This window comes from Notolepis coatsorum (genome assembly GCF_963971535.1).
Source record: "Notolepis coatsorum genome assembly, chromosome: 11".
Classification (NCBI taxonomy): Eukaryota; Metazoa; Chordata; class Actinopteri; order Aulopiformes; family Paralepididae; genus Notolepis; species Notolepis coatsorum.
In genome coordinates this window covers 22251046-22274761 of record NC_140175.1, presented here as the reverse complement: position 1 = coordinate 22274761, position 23716 = coordinate 22251046, and the positions used below count along the sequence as shown (strand labels likewise).

Here is a 23716-nt window from a genome sequence, read left to right as displayed (position 1 = left end):
ACACAGTGAGGTGCAATGCTAATGTATAATAGATAGCTATGTTGACGTTACTGGCCGGTTGAGGTGTTGGAAGAGCTGGCGGAAGGCTTAATGGTTAACAACCAAGTAACATCATTAGTTTGTTAGCTGACTAGCTAGCTAGCTAGCATATTGCAACATGAGCTGTAATGTTGAAGCCACTAACGTTACGTGGACTTATTAATAGGAGTACGCGAGAATAAAAAGCAATTATAACCATGCATCAATTATATAGTAGTTAGATGAATGCATACGCCACGGGACGTGAGAGATGGATAGCATGCTAAGCTAAGCTAGTCCAGGCCCGACACTCTATTGTGATACTTCACAATAAAAGCCACTGATGATGGCGATCGCCTGTGTCTACTGTTGTTGTTGGTAACAACGGAACATCTTGGATTCCCGTGAATACAACAACCAGTGTCCTCCCCCCACCACCCTGTATTATTCCCCAGCAGGATGGCGTCCTTTGGCTGGAAGAGGAAAGTTGGCGAGAAGGTGTCCAAGGCAACAGTGCAGCAGTTTGAGGCGGAAGCAGCGAAGCCCGATGATGGAGCCTCCAAGGTGAATTGACTCACTATGAATTGAAAATGGGGGACCCTGATGTAAACAAGACAAACGTCTTTCTCTGGTCTGCATCCCCTTAACAATTGTGTGTATTGAGCCATACTGTATTGTACCCATTCTGCAATCTGTTAAATAAAGTTTTCATTCACTCATTAATTCATTCACAAGCTGATCGAGCTAGGTCTGAGCTCCGCTCTGAGCGCCTGGATACTGGACTTTCTGAGTGAAAGGCCCCAGGCGGTCAGGGTGGGGGGTCAGACCTCCAACACCATCACCCTGAGCATCGGGTCCCCCCAGGGCTGTGTTCTGAGCCCCCTGCTGTACTCACTTTACACACACGACTGTGTGGCCAAGTCCAGCTCCAACTCCATAGTGAAGTTTGCGGACGACACAGTGGTGGTGGGGCTGATCTCGGACAACGACGAGAAGGCCTACCGGGAGGAGGTTGAGGTACTGGAACGCTGGTGCCAGGACAACAGCCTGCTCCTGAACATTGGTAAAACCAAGGAGCTGATCGTGGATTATAGGAGAGGACAGCAGGAGACACACACACCACTGAGGATTAACAGGGCTACCGTGGACAGGGTGAGCAGCTTCAAGTACCTGGGGGTCCACATCGCAGAGGATCTGACATGGACAACACACATAGACTCAGTCGTAAAAAAGGCGAAGCAACGCCTCTACCACCTGAGACAGTTAAGGAAGTTCCGAGTATCAGGGAAGATACTCCAGTCCTTCTACTCCGGAGCTGTAGAGAGCATCTTGACTGGAAACATCACTGCCTGGTATGGAAACAGCACGGCACAGGACAAGAAGGCCCTACAGAGAGTGGTGCGCTCAGCCGAGCGTACCACGGGTATTGCACTACCACCCCTGCAGGTTCTATACAACAAGAGGTGCAAATCCAGAGCCTGCAGAATAATGAAAGACCCACACCACCCCAACAACAGCCTGTTCATGCTGCTCAGGTCAGGCAGACGCCTGCGAACACCAGCTGCTAGGACAGAGAGACTTCGGCTCAGCTTCTTCCCCCAGGCCATCAGAGCCCTGAACACTGAACTCTCCACACACAAGCACACATGAGCACACGCACAACACACTCACTGTACACGCTCACACACTAGCAGCCACTTTAACATGAGCAGGCACACACTCATGCTGCACACGCCCACACTTATGGCCACCAAGAGGGTCACTTTAAAAATAGTATAGTATAACCGGAGATTGTATAAATTAGCATGTACAGAAAGACACTACCAAAGGACCCAGTATGTCCTCCATGCTCTGTAAATAACTTATGTACATATACCGATATGCCCTAACATGTTACTTGTTTATTATTGCACAATGTTACTTTGTTACTTGTTTATTGCACAATGTTGATTCTATTATATGTTATTTGCACATCGTTGCGGGCAAGACCACCCGCATTTCATTGTATACTTGTATGCCGTGACAAATAAATCACTTGACTTGACTTGATTGATTCATTCGTTCATTCAGGTTGTGGAGGTGGACTGGCTGCACGCGATCAAGAGGCGTCGAGAGGTCCTGCTGGAAGACTGTGCAGCCAAGAGCAAGCGACTGAAGGACGAGGGAGCCGTGCTGGCCGAACAAGGCAGGTGAGGAAGGTCCAGATGAAGTTGGCGGAAGTTTCCTATGTGTGTGTGCTCTCTTTTTTTAGATGCTTTTTTGTATCACAAACAGTACTGTATTTGTATATCTGGTATGTCATAAATGTATAGATGTAGCAGTACTGTATCTGACACTGTATGTCAGTCATGTATGTCATATAATTTTGATGATTTGAAAATGGGGGACCCTGATGTAAACGAGACGAAAGTCTTTCTCTGGTCTGCATCCCCTTAACAATTGTGTGTATTGAGCTGTACTGTATTGTACCCATTCTGCAATCTGTTAATAAAATGTTCAATCAATCAATCAATCAATCAATCAATCAATGCTAGTCCCAAACTGAATAGCCATCTATCTCATAGCAACGCCCCCCCCCCCCCCCCCCCCCCCCCCCCCCTTACCGTCACACACATAACATGTACATTATTTTCTCTACCAGAGACGGAATGATTGTGCTCTAGTACTAAGTAGCCCCTGCCATTGATTTCGGGTCAGAAAAAGAACCACAGGAGCCCCTGGAAATGTACTGTGATTTAGATTAGATTCAAATGTATTGAATGAATGAAAACTTTATTTAACAGATTGCAGAATGGGTACAATACAGTACGGCTCAATACACACACTTGTTAAGGGGATGCAGACCAGAGACAGACGTTTGTCTTGTTTACATCAGGGTCCCCCGTTTTCAATTCATAGTGACATTTATGACATACACAACATACATGACATTTATGGCATAGGGATATACATGACATACAGGTATTTAGTACTGTTACATTTGTGACATATACGATATTCAAATATACTGTTACCCATAGGTCCTGACAGAGTATATACATATGATGGGGAGGGGACTGTACATTAGGAGGGGGTGGGTGGGTGGGAGAGAAATATACATACGGTGGGGAGGAGACTGTACATTTGGAGGGGGTGGGGGGGTTTGGACATTTACGGTGGCCAGTTTCGAATTGCAGCCTCCCGTAGGTGCTCTTTAAGAGCGGTTTTGAATGTGGGTAGGGATTCACATTCCTTTACAGCTTTAGGTAGGGCGTTCCACATTGATGTGGCATAATTGCGAAACGTGTTTAGTCCCTTGTTTGAGCCGAATCTGGGTTTAACATGATTTGTTGAGCTTCCTCTGGTGTTGTGTTCGTGGTATTCACTGACCTTTGGGAAGTATTTTGACATGTACGATGGGTACCATAGTCATATAGTGTATCTTGTAGACCAGGCCCATTGCAAGTTGCTGTACTCTGTCGTCTACTTTATATACATAAATAATATACAATGTACAGGTGATTAAGCTTGTTATACATACAATATATAAATTGGTACTACTGAGTAATGGTGCGAATCAGATGTATGTACAGAGTTGTAGTATTAATATGTACAGTAATACAGGTATAGAAACTATGGTAGTAAGTCATACTGGCCAGCAGCATAACTAGTAAGAGTAGGTATGGGATATGTACATAGATATAGTATCTACAGATATGTAAAAAGGATTATATGGAAGCATTACAGCATTATTGTACATTCATATAGATTTATATGGGTTATATGCAGGCAAGTAGAAGGATCATATGCAGGTATATTCACAGATATGGTTATATATGCAGTAAATATATAAATGTGTACACGGTATATACAGCACTATTGTACATGCTATCATACAGAGTTATATGGGTAGGCAGACTATAGTATGAGGTAGGTGGTTATGATTACAGTGAACAGTGTATGTTTATGATACATAGTTATATTATCCTCATCCTTGCACTGGTCACACTCCCCTTTCCTTCCAGCCCTTATTCACCATCATCCCTTATCATTCGTTGTTTATGTGACGGTTACACACAATGAAAGCAGCATCTGAAAATTATTCCTTTGTGGCTTCTGGAAGATGGTACTTGGTTTGGCCCATCAACAGGCTGATGCACCGCCTGAAATCCTACACAAGGGGGCGCCATTTGATAGTGCACCTGGCTGTGTCTGTTGATGGTGTCATTGATTATTTGATACGAACACTTTATTAACAGATTGCAGAATGGGTACAATACAGTACGGCTCAATACAAACAATTGTTAAGAGGATGCAGACCAGAAAAAGACTTTCGTCTTGTTTACATCAGGGTCCCCCATTTTCAATTCATCAAGACATTTATGACATACATGACATACAGAATATACATTTACATTTACATAAAGATATACAGTACTGTTTCATCAAGACATTTGTGACATACAAGACATATACACAATATACAGTACAATATACAGAAAGAGATCTTACAAGAAAAATATATACATTAGACGGGGAAGAAACTGTACATTGGAGGGGTTGGGTGGGGGGTTGGTCATATAAGCGTTTGACTGTTAAATCGATAAATCCCTGCGTCAACTCTATCACTTCTTTGAATTGACCAATTTTGTGCAGGTATCAGGGTGAATGAGGATGTTTGTTTCATTATTCTCTAGCATAGAGAGCTAACCCACTCCATATGATATTGTGAGGTGAAACTTTTTTTTTTTTTTTTACCATAATCCTGTGCACTTTGAGACTGGTGTGTTTGAAACATTTCCTCTTGGGAGTCCCCAATTTTGCTTTGAGCAAAACAGATCCGTGACCGAACCGCAAAATTCAGAGAATCATCAGTGAGGCTTGCGAGGCTACAGTTGTTCATGGACTTAAAAGTATTGTCTTCGGTGTCCCCTATGAGAGGAGCGGGCCCTTCAGACCTGTCATCCCGTATTCAGTATTTGAATAGGGATTTTGAAAAAAATATTAGATTATGTTCAAATGTATTGTCATCATTATCCAGCACAAGTACAGTACAACAAAAATAAGTTTGGCATCCAATCAAAGTGCAAATGTAACAGTAATGTGCAACAGTAATATACAGGTGATTAAACTGGGTATAAAATATATAAATGAGTATTGAGTAATGGTGCTAATTAGATGTATGTACAGAGTTGTAGTATTAATATATACAGTGATACAGGTATAAAGACACTACTATGGTAGTAAGTCATACTGGCCAGCAGCGTAACTAGTAAGAGTAGGTAAGGGATATGTACAGATACAGATATATAGTATTTGCAGATATGTAAAAAGGATAATATGCAGGTATATTCAGACAGATATGGATATATATATATATACATACAGTACTTACAGCACTATTGTACATGTTATCATACAGAGTTATATAGGTAGAGTATGAGGTAGTTATGATTATGATTACTATCAGATTCATTACAGTGATGGGGCCGTTTTGACAGTGCAAGTTAATTAACAAAACTCCAATACTTTACAACAATGTATTAAAAAAAAAAGCTTGTAAACAAGCCAGATTATAGCCAAGGCTAGTTTCCATCTGTCTCTTAAGATATGTTACCTGGAATCATAAAACATCTAAACAAACATTTGATTATAACAACAATGACAGTAGTACTAATACAGTTGTAGACGGTGAAAGCGGTAGGTAGGTATAAATTGAGTACAGGCAACAGAGTTCAAAGTTCATACAGTAGGGGTAACAAACAGAGCCTAGGGTGTAGGCAGGCAATGGAGCCAGAGTTGTGAGATATTACTGTATTGTGTCTCTATTCCACAGAAGGTAGGAGGTGGGGTGTTGTATGGCCTTAGTAGTCCACACAGCTCCTCAGCCTATATCGGCTAGATGCTGTAGTCATTTAGCCGAGGCTTTTATCCACAGCCACTTAAAAGTTCTGCACAACAAGTCAGCAGGAATGTGCAGGTTGGCACCTTGCATGGTTGCCTCCGTCGTCACTGTGTGTGAATGTGTGAGTGAATGGGTGAGGAACAAAATTGTAAAGCGCTTTGGATAAGAGTGCTATATAAATGCACCATTTACCAAGTAACACTGTTCGTCAAACAGTGTCTAACTTGAGCGCTACAGTCTTGAGTTTATAGCAGTATAGACATAGTATCGAGAACTACTTGGAATGTCTTATTTTTTTTTATCCACTTTTTCTCCTCTTTTTCTATTTTTTTCTCCCATCCCAATTTCACTGTGCCAATTCTCCCCTCCCCTGTCTTGAACGTTGCTCGCATATGCCCCCCACTGGCCGGTTGTAGGGAGGATAGAAGCCTTGCATCACGTGTCCCCTCCGATACACGAGGAGGCAGCCTGTCACATCTTTTCACCTGCCAGCGCGGACTCTCATTGGCGAGGTGTAATGTGTGGGAGGCTCACGCTGCCCCCGATACTACCTGTCTCTGCTGTGCAGGCGTCTCCCAACCGACCTGTAGGAATCGCTGTCCACAATGTCCAGATTACCACCCATCGACTTCCACCCGCTAACTCTGCCAATTGAGTTAGTATGACGGCCGGCCCAAGCCGGAGGCAACGCCGACAGCCGGATTCGAACCCGGTGTCTCTTGCGTTGGTGACGAGCGCAATGTCTGCTGCGCCACCCAGCCGCCTTTGGCATGTCTGATCACTAAGCGTGTCCGACTCTTGCCACCTAACTTGTACGTATGACGTATATCATGCCAGTTAGGGTACTTTGTGTATTTTGCACCTGTGTATACTGTATAATATTCAGATTCTAATTCTTTATCGCCCATATGTATTGTAAATTGTAATGTATAATATGCACCTTTGATTACACTGTTTACTTTCTTATATTCAGAGTTAATTATATCGTTTACACTTTCTATATTTATTATAATTCTATTGCCTATGTTTACGTCTTTCTACTATTACCCTGCCCATACCTGTACCTCCCCTCCCCCATGCTGCTATGACACCCCGAATTTCCCCAAGGGGATCAATAAAGGAATATCTCATCTTATCATAGTAGGTAGTAATATAGGCAAAGTAGATTACTTAGTAACAAAGTGCATAGTAGAGCGGCGCAGTGGGCAAGGCGCTCGCCACTAACGCAGGACATGCTGGGTTCGAGCCCAGCTCTCTGCGTTGCTTCCGGCTTGGCTGGCCGTTCATACTAATACAATTGGCAGTATAAGGGGGTAGGAAAAGCCGGTGGGTGGGGATCGGACGTTGTGGACAGCGACTCCTACAGGTCGGTTGGTGCGCCTGTACAGCAGAATCAGGAAGTATCGGGGTCAGCGTGAGCCTCCCACGCGTTACTCCTCACCGCTGAGAGATCGTGCTGTGCAGGTGAAAAGATGCGACGGCTGCCTCCTCATGTGATGCAAGGCTTCGTCCACATTGCCGCCGACCAGTGGGAGGCATGGTCTAACAACTTTCGAGACAGGGGAGGGTAGAATTGGATAATACGAAAATTGGGATGGGAGAAAAAATAGAAAATGGGGAGAAAAAGTAGATAAAAAAAAAGTGCATAGTAAAAGACAGTATGAAGGTTAGAATTTCTTTTTTTTGTACTCTAGTTTAAGTAGCATCCCTCTCTTGAGTGTATTCAAGCGAACAGTCTGCGTAAGGAGCTAACGAGATGGGAACATACAATTGATGGCTTATTTATCAAGCGTTTAGTCACCGCATTCGAATAACATTAAGGTCTTCCATCGACCTAATGGGCCTCACATCCTGGGACGGGACGAGGCTAATACCTTGGGATGCTGGCTGAACAGATGAAGTAATGCCCTGTACATTACATGGATGCTAGGAAAACGAAAGAGAGAAAAAAGGCGGCGTTCAGGAAATGCTGTTATTTGATATTTTACTCAATGATGATTAACCTTTTTAGCCCAACCTCAATCACTTTGCGAGGACCCCGGTCTGGTGGACGTATCGCAGTTGCCCGCGGTTACCAGCAGTAATTGGGTTTGCGAGAAAGTAAATGGATTCTGCTGAGGAAATGATGTCTCTCTGTTCCAGAAGGGCTGGAACAGGGGTTTAAGATGGTGTCTGGACAAGGATGTCAACAGGGCACCGCCCCCCCCCCCCCCCCCCCCCTAACCGGCTCCGTTAACCACACTGACCTCTGACCTCAGCCTGTTATTACCACTGCTTTGATCTCTGCTAATCTACCCCCTTACTCAACCCCTCCACCCTCTCTCAACACCTCTCTCGACACCCCCAAACCACATCTGTGTGACGACGTGTGCCGTGGTGTATTCCTTGAGTCTTCCTCTGTCTTCCGTCTGTGTGCATTGACGTCGGTACGTGGCCGTTGTTTTGTGCGTTAGACATTGATATTATCCGTCACGGGTCTGTGTTTGTGTGCTGCTGTTCACATACCTGCACAGGCTCTAGTGGTCCTGTGTTTTAGGCTTCATGTACCAGGCACATGCGTCAGAGGAACAATCGGATAAACGCTCTCTGTGACTTCCTCTTTCTATTTTAAACCATCAAGCTCTTGTAATGGGAAATATTAAAGGACTAAACGATGAGCCGTTTACAAATCATTCTGAGTCATTATTAATAATAGAAAAGTTTATTAACAATAAGAAGAAAGGTTATTTCACCGCGGCCACGTCTGAAAGTTCAGTTTACAGTCAGAGATACATGTTCACACAGTAGCCTCTGGCCATAAAGTGACCCAGAACGCTGTTCACACGTATGTCAAATACACAGTTGTCAGACATAACATAATATAGCAGATATGATGATGAAGGTAAACAAAATGGTATTTCCACGACACTCTTGTCACTGACTGGAAAGAATGCTAGCAGGGTTGAATCAAATGAATGATACTGGACTTGAAGAAGTCTTTATTTGTATCAGTGTTTCCCCTATATGCATTCAGCAGCGGCGCTGCGCTGAATTAGGACCGCCGCTGCTATGAACTAGACTATTAAAAATAAATAAAAAATAAAAGTGGGCTGTGGGGGGTGCTTAATGTAAAAGACTGACCTGAAGAAAAGGCTGCAGGGAGAAAGCACTCATGCGAGATGGGCGACATACACACACACACACACACACACACACACACACACACACACACACACACATAATTGGTCTGCGCCCCCCCAAGGGCAGCCAGCCGCAGACATGGGCTGCGGCGTGAGGCCGCGCCCGGGGACCAGTCCAAGTGCTCCTGGCCGTCTTCGTCAGGGACACGACCGCATTGGCGATCTGTTCTGCATGTTTTTCCATTGGGTTCATCTCTTTTTCTGGAGGGGAAACCCTTTGTGAGCACGGGGGAAGAACATGCACGGGGGGAGAACATGCACGGGGGGAGAACATGAATGGGGGGAGAATATGCACGGGGGGAGAACATGAAAGGGGGAGAACATGCACGGGGGGGGAGAACATCTCCCTGTCCTGTCCCCCTGTTACTGCAGAATAAGCATTAGGGGTCGAAGGGGATGTTTGAGGCAGGCTTGTCAAGTGCATTGATCAAATGGTAAAAGGACTGCAATTATCCAAAGTGCTTTACAACTTATGCCTCACATTCACACATTCACACACTGACAGCGGAGGCAACCGTGCAAGGTGCCGACCTGCTTATCAGGAGCAGTTAGGGGTTAAGTGTCCTTGAAGACACGCTACCGGGAGGAGCCGGAATCTAGCCGGGAACCTTCTGGTTACCAGACAACCGCTTCCCCCCGAGGTCACTAGCTTGACTCTGGTGCGCTGTGCTCATTGGCTCCTGTCCTGATGCACAATGGTCTCTCTATTGCTCAGGACACATTAGCACCTTGCGCTCGACATTCTATCCACAGCATCCTGTTTCATCTTCCGTTATGTTTGTGTGTGTCAAATGCTGATATTGACATAGATTTGCCCTCAGTCTGAACCTAGTCCTGTTGTATCTCTGATCAGTGTTAGCTTAAATAGTCTGAACCTAGTCCTGTTGTATCTCTGATCAGTGTTAGCTTAAATAGTCTGAACCTAGTCCTGTTGTATCTGTGATCAGTGTTAGCTTAAATAGTCTGATCCTAGTCCTGTTGTATCTGTGATCAGTGTTAGCTTAAATAGTCTGATCCTAGTCCTGTTGTATCTGTGATCAGTGTTAGCTTAAATAGTCTGATCCTAGTCCTGTTGTATCTGTGATCAGTGTTAGCTTAAATAGTCTGATCCTAGTCCTGTTGTATCTGTGATCAGTGTTAGCTTAAATAGTCTGAACCTAGTCCTGTTGTATCTCTGATCAGTGTTAGCTTAAATAGTCTGATCCTAGTCCTGTTGTATCTCTGATCAGTGTTAGCTTAAATAGTCTGATCCTAGTCCTGTTGTATCTGTGATCAGTGTTAGCTTAAATAGTCTGATCCTAGTCCTGTTGTATCTGTGATCAGTGTTAGCTTAAATAGTCTGATCCTAGTCCTGTTGTATCTGTGATCAGTGTTAGCTTAAATAGTCTGATCCTAGTCCTGTTGTATCTGTGATCAGTGTTAGCTTAAATAGTCTGATCCTAGTCCTGTTGTATCAGTGTTAGCTTAAATATGAACTCAACCTCTAACCTTTATTACCCATAATTTCATCAGAATCCTCGTCTTCATAAAACTAAACAGACCGGCGGCCGGGTAGCGCAGCGGACTAAGCATCTGTCTACCACTGCAGAGACTGGGATCGAATCCAGCTGCGGTATCTCCGGCTTGGTCGGCCGTCCATACTGACACAATTGGCAGTGTCAGCGGGTGGGAAAGCCAGTGGGGTGGGTCCTGGTCGTTGTAAAACAGCGACTCCTACAGTTCGGTCGCCTGCACAGCGAGGGAAGGATCTGGGGGAGGTAGTGTGACCCTTCCACACGTTACACTCTCCCAGTGAGAGTCCGCGCTGCCAGGTGAAAAGAAGCGGTGGGCTGGCTACACATGTGTCGGAGGAAGCATGTGATAGTCTCCGCCCTCCCAGACCGACGGTAGGGGGTAGAGTGCGCAACGACCAGGAAGGGGATTGGTAATTGGCATAACGACTAACATTGGGATGGGAGAAACACGGAAAAAGGAGGGGGAAAAAGATAATAAAAAAAACTTTAATAAAAAAACTAGAAACAAACATGTTTGTGAAACATTTGACTCACAAGATAATAGTTCCTTTGTCTCGGTCAGTCAACTCAAATTATCTTCAGCCAATATTGACCTGAGGAGGAGATGGCTGTAAGGAGCTAGAACATGTTATCACTAACCTGAGTAACCTCTTGGTCCATGGTTGCCCTCAAGGTGTTCATAACATCATACAACCCCGGGCTTCAGTAGGTTTATTCTGGGGCTGTTATTTACAGTTTACACCTCTGACTTCTGACTCCTTCCTGACCCCTAAACCTGTCCGAGCTAAAGAAGGCTTGGGGGCGTCTCAGGGCTTCATGCTAACTTTCTTTTCCCAAGGAGCACATGTGCTCCTAAATGAATGAATTCAAGATTCAAGATTATTTATTGTCATGTGCACAGTTAACTCATTGGCTGCCACGCTGGGAACGGGATATGACTGTGCTGCCACGCATTAAACCAATGGAGTCGCTCACCTTGTTTGCAGGGCTATAACTATATATATATATTATAGCTATGGATGCAATACTATGGCCCATTTGACATCGAGTATCTATCGTTCAAGATGTGAAAAAGGAATAATTTTCCATCCATACATTCCCGTTTTATACCGTGGTGAATATAAGTATGGTTTTAGAGCGGTTTAGGGTAATTCCTGGGAGGCTAGTAATAGGCTGCGACGCATATTATACTTAATCCATTGGCATTTCGTCCCTATACACCAGTGGTCACCAACCCGTCGATCTTGATCGACTGGTCGATCTTTGACACTGTCCCTGTAGATCTTTCCATGAAAATAAAAATGTTTTTTATTTTTTTTTATTTTATTTTTTTTAGATCTTACACTGAGAGTCCACATTACAGTTCTACTTTTGTTTTGTTGTGAAAAGTGATGCTGCACTTAGCACTGACTGAGAAAGTACACATACAGTTCTACTTTTGTTTTGATGTGAAAATGATGCTGCACTTAGCACTGACTGCACTTAGCACTGACTGCACTTAGCACTGACTGAGAAAGTAAACATTACAGTTCTACTTTTGTTTTGATGTGAAAAGTGATTCTGCACTTAGCACTGACTGAGAAAGTACACATTACAGTTCTACTTTATAAAATGCTAATTGTAAATATGTTTGTCAATGTTAATAATATGAGAAAGTCCACATTACAGTTCTACTTTTGTTCTGATGTGAAAACTGATGCTGCACTTAGCACTGACTGCACTTAGCACTGACTGAGAAAGTACACATTACAGTTCTACTTTATAAAATGCTAATTGTAAATATGTTTGTCAATGTTAATAATATGAGAAAGTCCACATTACAGTTCTACTTTTGTTTTGATGTGAAAATGATGCTGCACTTAGCACTGACTGCACTTAGCACTGACTGAGAAAGTAAACATTACAGTTCTACTTTTGTTTTGATGTGAAAAGTGATTCTGCACTTAGCACTGACTGAGAAAGTACACATTACAGTTCTACTTTATAAAATGCTAATTGTAAATATGTTTGTCAATGTTAATAATATGAGAAAGTCCACATTACAGTTCTACTTTTGTTCTGATGTGAAAACTGATGCTGCACTTAGCACTGACTGCACTTAGCACTGACTGAGAAAGTACACATTACAGTTCTACTTTATAAAATGCTAATTGTAAATATGTTTGTCAATGTTAATAATATGAGAAAGTCCACATTACAGTTCTACTTTTGTTTTGATGTGAAAAGTGATGCTGCATAAGATGACTGCACTTAGCACTGACTGAGAAAGTACATAATAGTTCTACTTTGACGTTTTAATGTTGGACCAAAGCATTGCATGTAATTAGAATACAGGCAAATAAAAGTCATTTAGTTTAAAGTACAATCTTGGCTGTCTTTTTCTCTCAACGCTTCAATAGGTAGATCTTGCCTTCACCAAAAAAAAAAAAGTGATCTTGGGCTTAAAAAGGTTTGTGACCACTGCTACATTTACATTTACATTTAGTCATTTAGCTGACGCTTTTATCCAAAGCGACTTACAAGTTCTGTACGACAAGCCATCAGGAAGGGCACAACTCTATCAGCTGAGTAACAATGTTCGTCAAAGTGTTGAGTGCTACAGTGTAGGTTAGTTTATTAGGACAAGTGCATGACAGTATGGTTAGTTAGGGTTAGATCATTTTTTTTTTTTTTTTTTTTTTTAATTCAGATAATGGTTGAAGAAGTGCGTCTTTAGTCGACGGCGAAAGATTGGACGTGTTTCGGCTGTCCTAACTGGGGTGGGTAGTTCATTCCACCATTGTGGGGCAAGGACTGAGAATAGGCGACTTCTCTTTGATGACCCTCCCGGAGCTTGGATAGGAGTAGGTCTGAGGCGGCCAGAAGAAGCAGAGCGTAGGGGTCTTGAGGGTGTGTAGTTAGAGACCATTGACCGGAGGTAGGCGGGAGCAGTTCCCTTTGCCGCACGGTATGCTAGGTCGAGGGCCTTGAAGCGGATTCGTGCAGCAATGGGGAGCCAGTGCAGGTCCCTAAGAAGTGGGGTGACATGGGCCGACTTCGGTAGGTTTGAGATCAGGCGGGCCGCTGCGTTCTGAATGAGTTGAAGAGGCTTAGTGGCAGTGGCCGGGAGGCCAGCGAGCAGTGCGTTGCAGTAGTCGAGGCGGGAGATGACGAGGAGTTGGGTGGATTCTTTTGTCAGGAAGGGGCGGATCCTTCTGACGTTGCTCAGGAGGAATCGGCAGGTTCTGGTTGTCGCTGCGATGTGAGCAGAGAAGTTCAACTGGTCGTCGAGGACAACACCAAGGTTCTTGGCGTCGGGGACGCGGTCACAGCTGCATTCTCGACTGTGATGGAAAGGTCGGTCAGGGGGGAGGATTTGGCCGGCAGGTGGAGCAATTCTGTTTTGCTTAGGTTCAGTTTGAGGTGGTTGGTCGTCATCCAGGCGGAGATGTCGGACAGACAGGCCGAGATCCGCTCAGAGACGTGGATATCTGAGGGAGGGAAGGAGAGGAAGAGTTGAGTATCGTCGGCATAACAGTGGTAGGAGAAGCCATGAGACGACGTGCTATACACGCTACAATAAAAAAATCAAATGCATATGATTGGTATATTATGTTCCATCATGAATGCATGAAAGGGCGGGGGGTCGTTTCTGATTAATTGATTGTCAATAGCGGCATTCGTTAGTACAACAGCATACGCTGATCAGGGCGATGGCTATGAAAACAAGGCACAATCAAGCTGAAATTGACGTTAAATTGCTCTTACCTGTGGCCGGTGAGATTCCAAAAATAATATTCCAATTATTTGATTGCCATCTGGTAGATCGTATGTCCATTTGGTCGACGACATAACCCACCACAGCATAATGAATCGGGGGTCCCGAAAACGATTCAATGCGATCGGGTGAAGCCCTAGGTTCAGGTTAGTAGAAAAGAGCGCCCGGAGCGTTTCCATGTGGCACCCGGTCTGGAACAGGGGTTACTGCATTCTCAATACAGCGCTACTAGCAGGATCTGGCCGGTACTGCACCTTCGGAGTCCCGGTATGCCTTTTACAGGCAAAATACAGCTCCCTGACATTGAATAGGGTATTAAAATAGAATAAAAGTTAAAACGAGTCAAAAACGTGTTACAGAAAGTATATATACGTTTTTGGCCGTCAACCGCTGGCTCCCAATAACGTATATATACGTGGTTGGCCGGGAATGTGTTAACCCATTCTCCGCCATTCACGTGTTAAGGCGGGTTTCTCCGCCATGCGTTGTCTGCCAATAACTCCGTAAGGCGTTTTTGAGATCAATATTTCATATTTTCGTCATAGTATTCATATTTCACCCACGGAGTCTTGGGTGATGCTGTCTGGGCCATCACAACTCTGCAACGCTTCAATACCGCCACCTCGTGGCCGATCGACGAGTTACCAAACCGGAAGTGCTCGGTCCGTCCCCTATTTTCGTCCGGCCACTCGCTTATCGTCCCGGGGCTCAATACAGACACCGTCGATATGAATCTTTGTCATAACTCAATAATCAACATGATTTGGACGTGTATTAGTAATATACAAACCGGAAATAGATTGCATCGATCAACATCCCATAATAGAGATCTTTTTGCTCCACTCTCATCGCCCAACTCTACGAGGAGACTGGGGTGAGTTTCAGCGTTTTTCTTTACCATTTTCGATACAAACTGCTCTGATCAATATATCACCCATACTACATAAATCATTTAACGTCGGTCGTTGAATTATAAACGACCCCCCCCCCCTCCGTTCACCCGCAGATGACCAGTCATGACGTTTAGGACCATATACAGTTGATATTTTTAATATAACGTTGATCGGTATCAAACTGCATTTGATCATCTAATATATGCATTTATGCCTATATCTCACGTTCTATGAAATACTGCAGAAAACGATAAAAACATATTTATACTCTAAACGGTATTTTAGTATGAATGTGTGAATGAAAAAGTAAAACGTTCCTACATCCTGAACGATAGATAATTGATGTTGAATGGGCCATAGTAATGTCAATTTAGCAATACAATTTAAAAAGTTATAGCCCTGCAAAGAAGGTGAACATCTCCATAGACTTATAGCGCTGGCAGAGAGGGTACAATGATGGATACAATGCCTGGCAGAGAATGTGTTAATGAATATAACTAGTCAGTTTAGTCAACATAAATAATCCAATAAGGGCACGGCTGGTACGAAAGTGATGGTGACATCTTGATGGAGCGCCGAGCTCCAAGCGGATGCAGATAGGCTACATCATGTATGATAAATGTTTTATACATTCTTTTATGATTAGTCATATTCTATAATATTAGTGTAGCCTAATCTTTATCTGCAACTGTGAAGAAAAACTCCATTGGTTTAAACAGAATGAATTCAGAATGAATTGCTTTAGAATTCGAATGTCAACGTTATGAACGAAGCTTCAAACTATTCGGTACAGCCCTACAAAGCAGCATGGGGGGGGGGGGGGGGGATACAGTCCTTCACGGTCCTATACAGTCCAGTATCTATATATATTATATATATTATAATTAGGGCTGACCTTCAAAGCTTTTTTTGGCAATCGAAGCTTCGGGGCCGAGCTTCGATGTTAATTCGAAGCTTCGGAAAAAAATATATATTAATTATAATATACCGTAATTCCTCTAATAGTAACCGGGTCTCAAATACAAGCCGGGTCTCTATTAATGGCCGGGTGCGCTCTTGAGCTAAGCAATTATAAGCCGGCCTCCTAATACAAGCCGGGTTACTAATATACTGAGCTGCATACTGAGACGTATGAAAACGTTGAAATGACCAGTGACCACCTGTAATTGCACTGTTTACTATTTCATACAGTACTTGGTTTCAATAAATGAACCCAGTACATTTTACTGGGTTCAAACTGACACAAAATGTTGATTTATTCATTATGATCCGTTTGAAAATTTGAAATATAGGCCTCCCTCTTATACAGGCCTCCTCTTAATACAAGCCTGGTACCCGCTACAGTTGAAACAAATACAAGCCGGGGTTACTATTAGAGGAATTACGGTATATATATTTTATTTTGTTATCTTATGTTGTGGGACTTGTACAGCACTTTGGTAAACTTTGTTGTTTTTAAATGTGCTCTATAAATAAAGTGGATTGGATTAATTAATTAAGTAGCCCCTTTCGTGACTGTGACACAGCCAACAAGGTTTCACTCGGCTGCGCTGCCTGGGTGCAGTGGGGCTGCTCTCACAGCCAACGATATTACATAATTATGTTGCAACCTTCGTCTATCAAGCAAACAATTATATTATATATAATTTATAATTTATAATTATATCCGTATATATATATATTCTGTACAAAACAAGGGAGCTGTTAAACCAGAAATGTTTGCATATATTGTATTTTTCACTTGTGGTGCCATACATGTCATATTGTGATGAGGTCTGGGGGAATGTTTATAAAACAAATATAGATCCTATTATTAAACTACAGAAAAGAGCTATTAGAATAATAAATATAGCTAGTTATCTTGAATCGACAAATCCATTATTCATAAAGTCCTGCACATTAAAATGTGTAGATATGGTTTACATAAAAACCTTGGAGATAAGAGTAAGAACCTACCAGTTTGTATTCAATGTCTCTTTCAACCAACAGAAGGAAAGTATAATTTAAGATGGTTGTGTATTCTTAAAACATATAAAAAGGTAAGAACTAATGTAAAAGCTAGATGTGTTTCAATTTTGGGAGTTAAATTGTGGAATAGTCTTAGTGACGGGTTGAAGTTGTGTACCTCTCAGGGGAGATTTAAAAAGGCCCTGAAGGATAAAATAATTCAGGAGTACAGTTTTGAGTAAAACATCAAACATTTATTTTCTTTTTTCTCTTAAAGAAATTATATCTTGCAGCATATTTTAAATCTTTCTTTCTTTTATTAAAGTATATTTAGTTTTTAAGAATAGTAAAGGATAGGCAAAAATAAGCATGTGCTTCAGCCTATTCCTTTTTTCGGTCATTGAGTTTGGATTTTGTGTGTGAGCTTACTTTGAAAGTCCTTTGTGTGTTTCTGATTTATCTGTAAACAAAGACCGAAAATAAAACTATTCATCATCATCATCATCATCATCATCATCAGACAATGCACCTACAAAAGCAGATGATTACAATTAAAATAGCCAACTTGGTAACACATTAGTCATAGCAGCATAGGCATAGCCTTATTAATGTTTTGTGTGGCGTCGCCGTCGTGTACAACTCCAAGGGATATTCCCTTGGAGATGCATTTTGGAGGGGGGAAAAAAACACTTCGTTTTTTTTTTAATGTTCGAAGCTCATGCCATCGAACGAAGCTTCGAAGTATTTAAGACAGCCCTAATTATAATATATATTATATACAATATAAAATTACAAAAAGTACAATGAGTGCACGTGGATATGAGCTCTCACGTCCCAAGTTCTGACAGCGATAGTTCTGGCAGCAGGGCCTGTCATCCGAGCCCTTGGTTATAGAGCCTGATGGCTGTCGGTATAAAGGACCGGCCCAGGCGATTTGTGGTGTGTTGGGGGGGGGGGGGGGGGGGGGGGGGGGAATGAGTATTTGGCTGAACGTGCTCTTCATTCTGGTGAGAGGGGTTCTCCAGGATGGCTTTTAGCTTTTTCCTCATCCTCCTCTCAGCCACCATCTCTAGATTAGCCAGCTCACCACCCACTACGGAGCTAGCCTTCTTCACCAGCTTGTTCAGCTTGCTGGAGTCCCTCAAACTGATGTTGGCCCCCCAGCAAAAAAGAGGGATGCTGGCTGCAACCGACTGGTAGAAAGATAGCAGCAGTCGGTTGCACTCGTCGAACGACCTGAGTCTCCTCAGGAAGAACAGCCTGCTCTGTCCCTTCCTGTAGAGGGCCTCAGTGTTGTCCGACCAGTCCAGTTTGTGTATTCCAAGGAACCATCTCTACCTCCTCCCCTCCGAGGATTATGGGAGAAGGGGGACCCTTCCTGCCTCTTCGGTAGTCCACCACCAGCTCCTTTGTCTTGCTGACGTTGAGTTGGAGGTGGTTACTGTTGGACCAGGAGTACACAAAGAAATTCAGGACCACAGTGAAAGTTTTTCATACCGATACTTCTTTTCAGTAGGGTTGGGTACCAATTCAGACTCTGGTTCTGCTTCTGCTTATCCAATCCAGTTCTTATCAAATCTCTGACATTTCAAATAATTTTTCTCTTAACCTGCTTAGCCTTTAGTATTTGCCATCTGTTTCTGATGCATTGTGACAGGAATATATCAAAGGAGGCTTATGAAAATAATTAATTTAGCTGTGGTTGATAATGCATTTAGCTTAGAAAGGAGAAAACTTGCCAAGGAATGTAAGCCGCTCACCGTAAATCACTACTCAGTGACATTCATCCACTCGTTCTGTGCTCATCTTCCCCTTCATAGCTACATATAATGTGAACGTTTTCATTAATAGGACGTGTCTGAGGATTAACTGGAGGTGGTGCTTTGTGAACTTGCGTCTAGGATTTGTTTGGGTACAAATGGCAGCTGACGGTAAGGCTGAGACGATATGCCATTTGGAAGAATTGATCAATCGGGACAGAATTATCGATAAATATAGATTTTTTTATAATTATTTTGCATGCGTAAAAAAATAGTTTAAAAGTCTTTCTTAAAAAAGAAAAATAATATTTAATGTTAGTTTGTGTGTGTGTGTGTGTGACGTGCACTCACTGTAGTTTTTGAGATGCTGTAGTTGGCCCATGACACACACACACACACTAACGTTAAATAATATATTTTTCTTTTATTTTTAAAGATTTTTTAAATTATTATTATTATTTGTAGTAACTCTTCTTTATTTTTTTTACACATGCAAATTTCACGCAGTTAGCGATAATTATCGATAAGTTGTCTCAGCCTTAGCTGTCAGTATATTGTTACACTCGAGTGTCTCGCATAGCCAGACTCGAGAAAACGCATATCTACGCTAGACCTCCATGTTAAAGCTAATTAGCCTAATCCATGTCAAAAGAGTACCTTAAATTCGACGAGTCGGCTTGTAGGATATAATCTTTGTGCTCCTAAATAATCCTTCCGGTTCTCACACATTCTATTCTATGTTTAGTGAGTGAAACGCTCATCATACTGTCGAGCCCTGCATCTTTTAAGGGATGGATGGGGATTTTATAATGACGGATCCCCTACAGTATTTAGTTGTGTAGGAGCACATTCAGAAGAACACATGGCTGGTGACAGCTGTCAGTGTTGGTCAAACGGCAAAAGAAAAGCATTATTATTTCTGATATCGTCAAAGGGGGTGTTGTCTTGCGAGTGTGCAAGCATCATGCGCCACGCACCCCTTAGCCCACGCGAAGCCTCGCCAACAAGCGGCTACTGTGTCCTCGCAAGCCTTGTTGCAGTGTGTATAATACTAGGGATGGGCGAGTGATCGATTACTCGAGTACCTGCTGTTTAAACTGAACTTGAGTGGTTTTTAATTAAACAATTAATTTTTTAATTATTATTATTTGGTACTTGCCACCAAATTTTTTTGCCACTGAAACAGAAATACTATGTCTCTGAAATCCCAGAAGGCGTGAGTTGTTGCAGGAAGACAACTGGAAGCTGTGGAGCGCGGAGACATGGAGACATGAATACGTTGGCTCTCCATGTTCCGCAGCTTCCAGTTTACATTTACATTTACATTTAGTCATTTAGCTGACGCTTTTATCCAAAGCGACTTACAAGTTCTGTACGACAAGCCATCAGGAAGGGCACAACTCTATCAGCTGAGCAACAATGTTCATCAAAGTGTTGAGTGCTACAGTGTAGGTTAGTTTATTAGGACAAGTGCATGACAGTACGGTTAGTTAGGGTTAGGTTTTTTTATTGTTTTTTTTTTATTTTTTTTTATTCAGATAATGGTTGAAGTGCGTCTTTAGTCGACGGCGAAAGATTGGACGTGATTCGGCTGTCCTAACTGGGGTGGGTAGTTCATTCCACCATTGTGGGGCAAGGACTGAGAATAGGCGACTTCTCTTTGATGACCCTCCCGGAGCTTGGATAGGAGTAGGTCTGAGGCGGCCAGAAGATGCAGAGCGTAGGGGTCTTGAGGGTGTGTAGTTAGAGACCATTGACCGGAGGTAGGCGGGAGCGGTTCCCTTTGCCGCACGGTATGCTAGGTCGAGGGCCTTGAAGCGGATTCGTGCAGCAATGGGGAGCCAGTGCAGGTCCCTAAGAAGTGGGGTGACATGGGCCGACTTCGGTAGGTTTGAGATCAGGCGGGCCGCTGCGTTCTGAATGAGTTGAAGAGGCTTAGTGGCAGTGGCCGGGAGGCCAGCGAGCAGTGCATTGCAGTAGTCGAGGCGGGAGATGACTGTTGATTGGACGAGGAGTTGGGTGGCTTCTTTTGTCAGGAAGGGGCGTATCCTTCTGACGTTGCTCAGGAGGAATCGGCAGGTTCTGGTCGTCGCTGCGATGTGAGCAGAGAAGTTCAACTGGTCGTCGAGGACAACACCAAGGTTCTTGGCGGTCGGGGACGCAGTCACAGCTGTATTCTCGACTGTGATTGAAAGGTCGGTTAGGGGGGAGGATTTGGCCGGCAGGTGGAGCAATTCTGTTTTGCTTAGGTTCAGTTTGAGGTGGTTGGACGTCATCCAGGCTGAGATGTCGGACAGACAGGCCGAGATCCGCTCAGAGACGTGGATATCTGAGGGAGGGAAGGAGAGGAAGAGTTGAGTATCGTCGGCATAACAATGGTAGGAGAAGCCATGAGACGTGATAATGTTACCCAGTGATTTAGTGTAGAGGGAGAAGAGAAGGGGTCCTAAAACCGAGCCCTGGGGGACACCCGTCCGCAGGGGGCGGGTGGCCGACAGGGTCCCTCTCCATGACACTTGGTAGGAGCGGTCATTGAGGTATGATGACAGCCATGTCAGCGCAGAGCCAGCCACTCCCATTCCTGCGAGGGCCGCAAGGAGGATCTGGTGGTTGACTGTGTCGAAGGCTGCAGATAGATCTAGGAGAATCAGGACAGAGGAGAGGCCTTTCGCTTTTGCTAAGTGAAGTGCCTCTGTGACCGCAATGAGGGCTGTCTCTGTGGAGTGACCAGTCCTGAAGCCTGACTGATTAGGGTCTAGGAGGTCATTCTGTAAGAGATAAGCAGTAAGTTGGTTGGATACAGCACGTTCAAGTGTTTTAGAAAGGAAGGAGAGAAGAGAGACAGGACGGTAGTTGCCTATGACGGTAGGGTTCAGGGTTGGTTTTTTTATGAGCGGCGTGACTCTGGCTTGTTTTAGGGAGGTGGGGACCACCCCCGAGTTGAGTGAGGAGTTGATGGTTGCAGTTAGGAATGGGAGGATGTCTGGTGCTATGGTCTGGAGGAGTGGGGAGGGTAGCTGGTCCAGCTGGCAAGTAGTCGGACGGTTTGACGTTACCAGTGTCAGGGTCTCTGCTTCTGTAATGGGAGAGAAAGATGACAGAGTGAAGGATGAGGTTCTCGATTCAGCATTTGGAATGGGTGGGGGTTGGGAGAAGGAGCTGCGGATGTTCTCCACTTTTTCCTCAAAGAAGATCGCAAAGTCTTCGGCAGAGAAAGATGAGGGAGGGGGGGGTGGGGGGGGAGTGAGGAGGGAGGACATGGTAGCATGCAGTTTGCGAAGATTCTTGGCAGAGGCCTCGATCCTATGGTGGAAGAAAGAAGCTTTGGCATTAGTGATGGTTTTGGAGAATGTTAACAAGAGGTTGTGATATGTGTCGATGTCAGCAGTGAGGCGTGACTTTCTATACTTCCTTTCAGCTGCTCTCAGGACCTGTCTTTGTTCTCTCACTGGATCTGTCAGCCATGGACTGGGTGGGGAACGGCGGGCAGGTTTCTCAACGAGGGGACAGAGCTTGTCGAAGGAGGTTGCAAGGGCTGAAAGGAGGGTGGAGGTTGCCATCTCTGTGGAGAGAGCAGAGAAGGTGTCACTCAAAGGTAGAGCGGATAGTATGTCAGAGGAGAGGGTGGAGGGGGATAGGGAGGGCAGGTTGCGTCTGAGTGAGACTGTTTGAGTTGGGGTGAAGACCTTTCGGTTAAGCATGAGAGTTAGTGAGAAGGATATGAAGGAATGGTCAGATACATGTAGGGGAGTTACCGTGGTGTTAATGATGCTGGAGTTACGGGAAAATATGAGATCCAAGGAGTTGCCTGCTTTGTGGGTGGGAGGCATGGCAGTGGGAGTCAGGTCAAACGATTGTAGGAGGGAGACTACTATGACTGACTGAGATGAGTCAGTCAGTTGTATCCTATATAGCAGTGGTGGGAATCGCCAGAGACCTCACGATACGATAGTATCGCGATACTTGCGTCACGATACGATAGTATCGCGATACTAAATATATCGCGATACGCTGAGTATTGCGGGGGGAAAAATATATATATATAATTTTTTTATCAAATTTTATTTATTATCTTTTTTCAACTGCAAAGTAAAACTTTGTCAACATGTTTTATCTAATAAAATAAAGTTCAGTCTGTTCATCTCACTTCAATCATTTTTATTGCAGAACATGGTATTTTCTCAAGCAGACGGATGTAAACACTGTAATCTGTGTTGCATGTACCTGACAAACTGAACTGTTTGTATTACAGTCATATTCCAACTTAACTGAATGCACATGTGTGTGTGTGGACTACTGTACTATTACAGGTATTGAAATGAACAATGCAACTTCCTTATACAAAATCTTTCGATTTTTTTAATGAATAATTAAATATCGATACTTGTATCGATACAGTATCGCCACGCAAAGTATCGCGATACTACTACATATCGATTTTCCCCCCACCCCTAATATATAGCACAGCGGTTCGTGTTTGTGCATTTCCAACTTGTGCCAACAACACGTCGCTCCACTTAAGCGCTCATAGACTATCGATACGGACATGTCGTTTCATGAGCGGAGAGGCCTGTTGCAGATTGATTGATTGATTGAATTTGATTAACCTTGGTTAACCTTCTGTAGTGTGGTAGTGAAAGGGTTAAGATCTGTTTAAAAAATAGATTTCCCTAAACAATTACCCGAGCACTACTCGATCTACGAAGGCATTACTCGTGCCCATCCGTGCTTAGTCATGTGTGATCGACAGGACCCCCCCCCATA

The 23716-nt window shown here is 43.7% G+C and overlaps 1 protein-coding gene across 2 annotated transcripts in view; it reads left to right on the top strand.

Moving 5' to 3' along the window:
* Nucleotides 1–23716, top strand: part of ttc33 (tetratricopeptide repeat domain 33) — a 71627-nt gene that overhangs the window by 120 nt on the left and 47791 nt on the right. The window contains exons 2-3 of one of the 2 annotated variants that reach the window (XM_084325334.1): nucleotides 477–582; nucleotides 2089–2207. In XM_084325334.1, the coding sequence (XP_084181460.1) occupies nucleotides 478–582; nucleotides 2089–2207 (224 nt within the window). In that variant the 5' untranslated portion in view covers nucleotide 477. Of the gene's footprint in view, nucleotides 1–473; nucleotides 583–2088; nucleotides 2208–23716 lie in introns of both variants that reach the window. The other variant, XM_084325333.1, reaches the window with a different exon arrangement.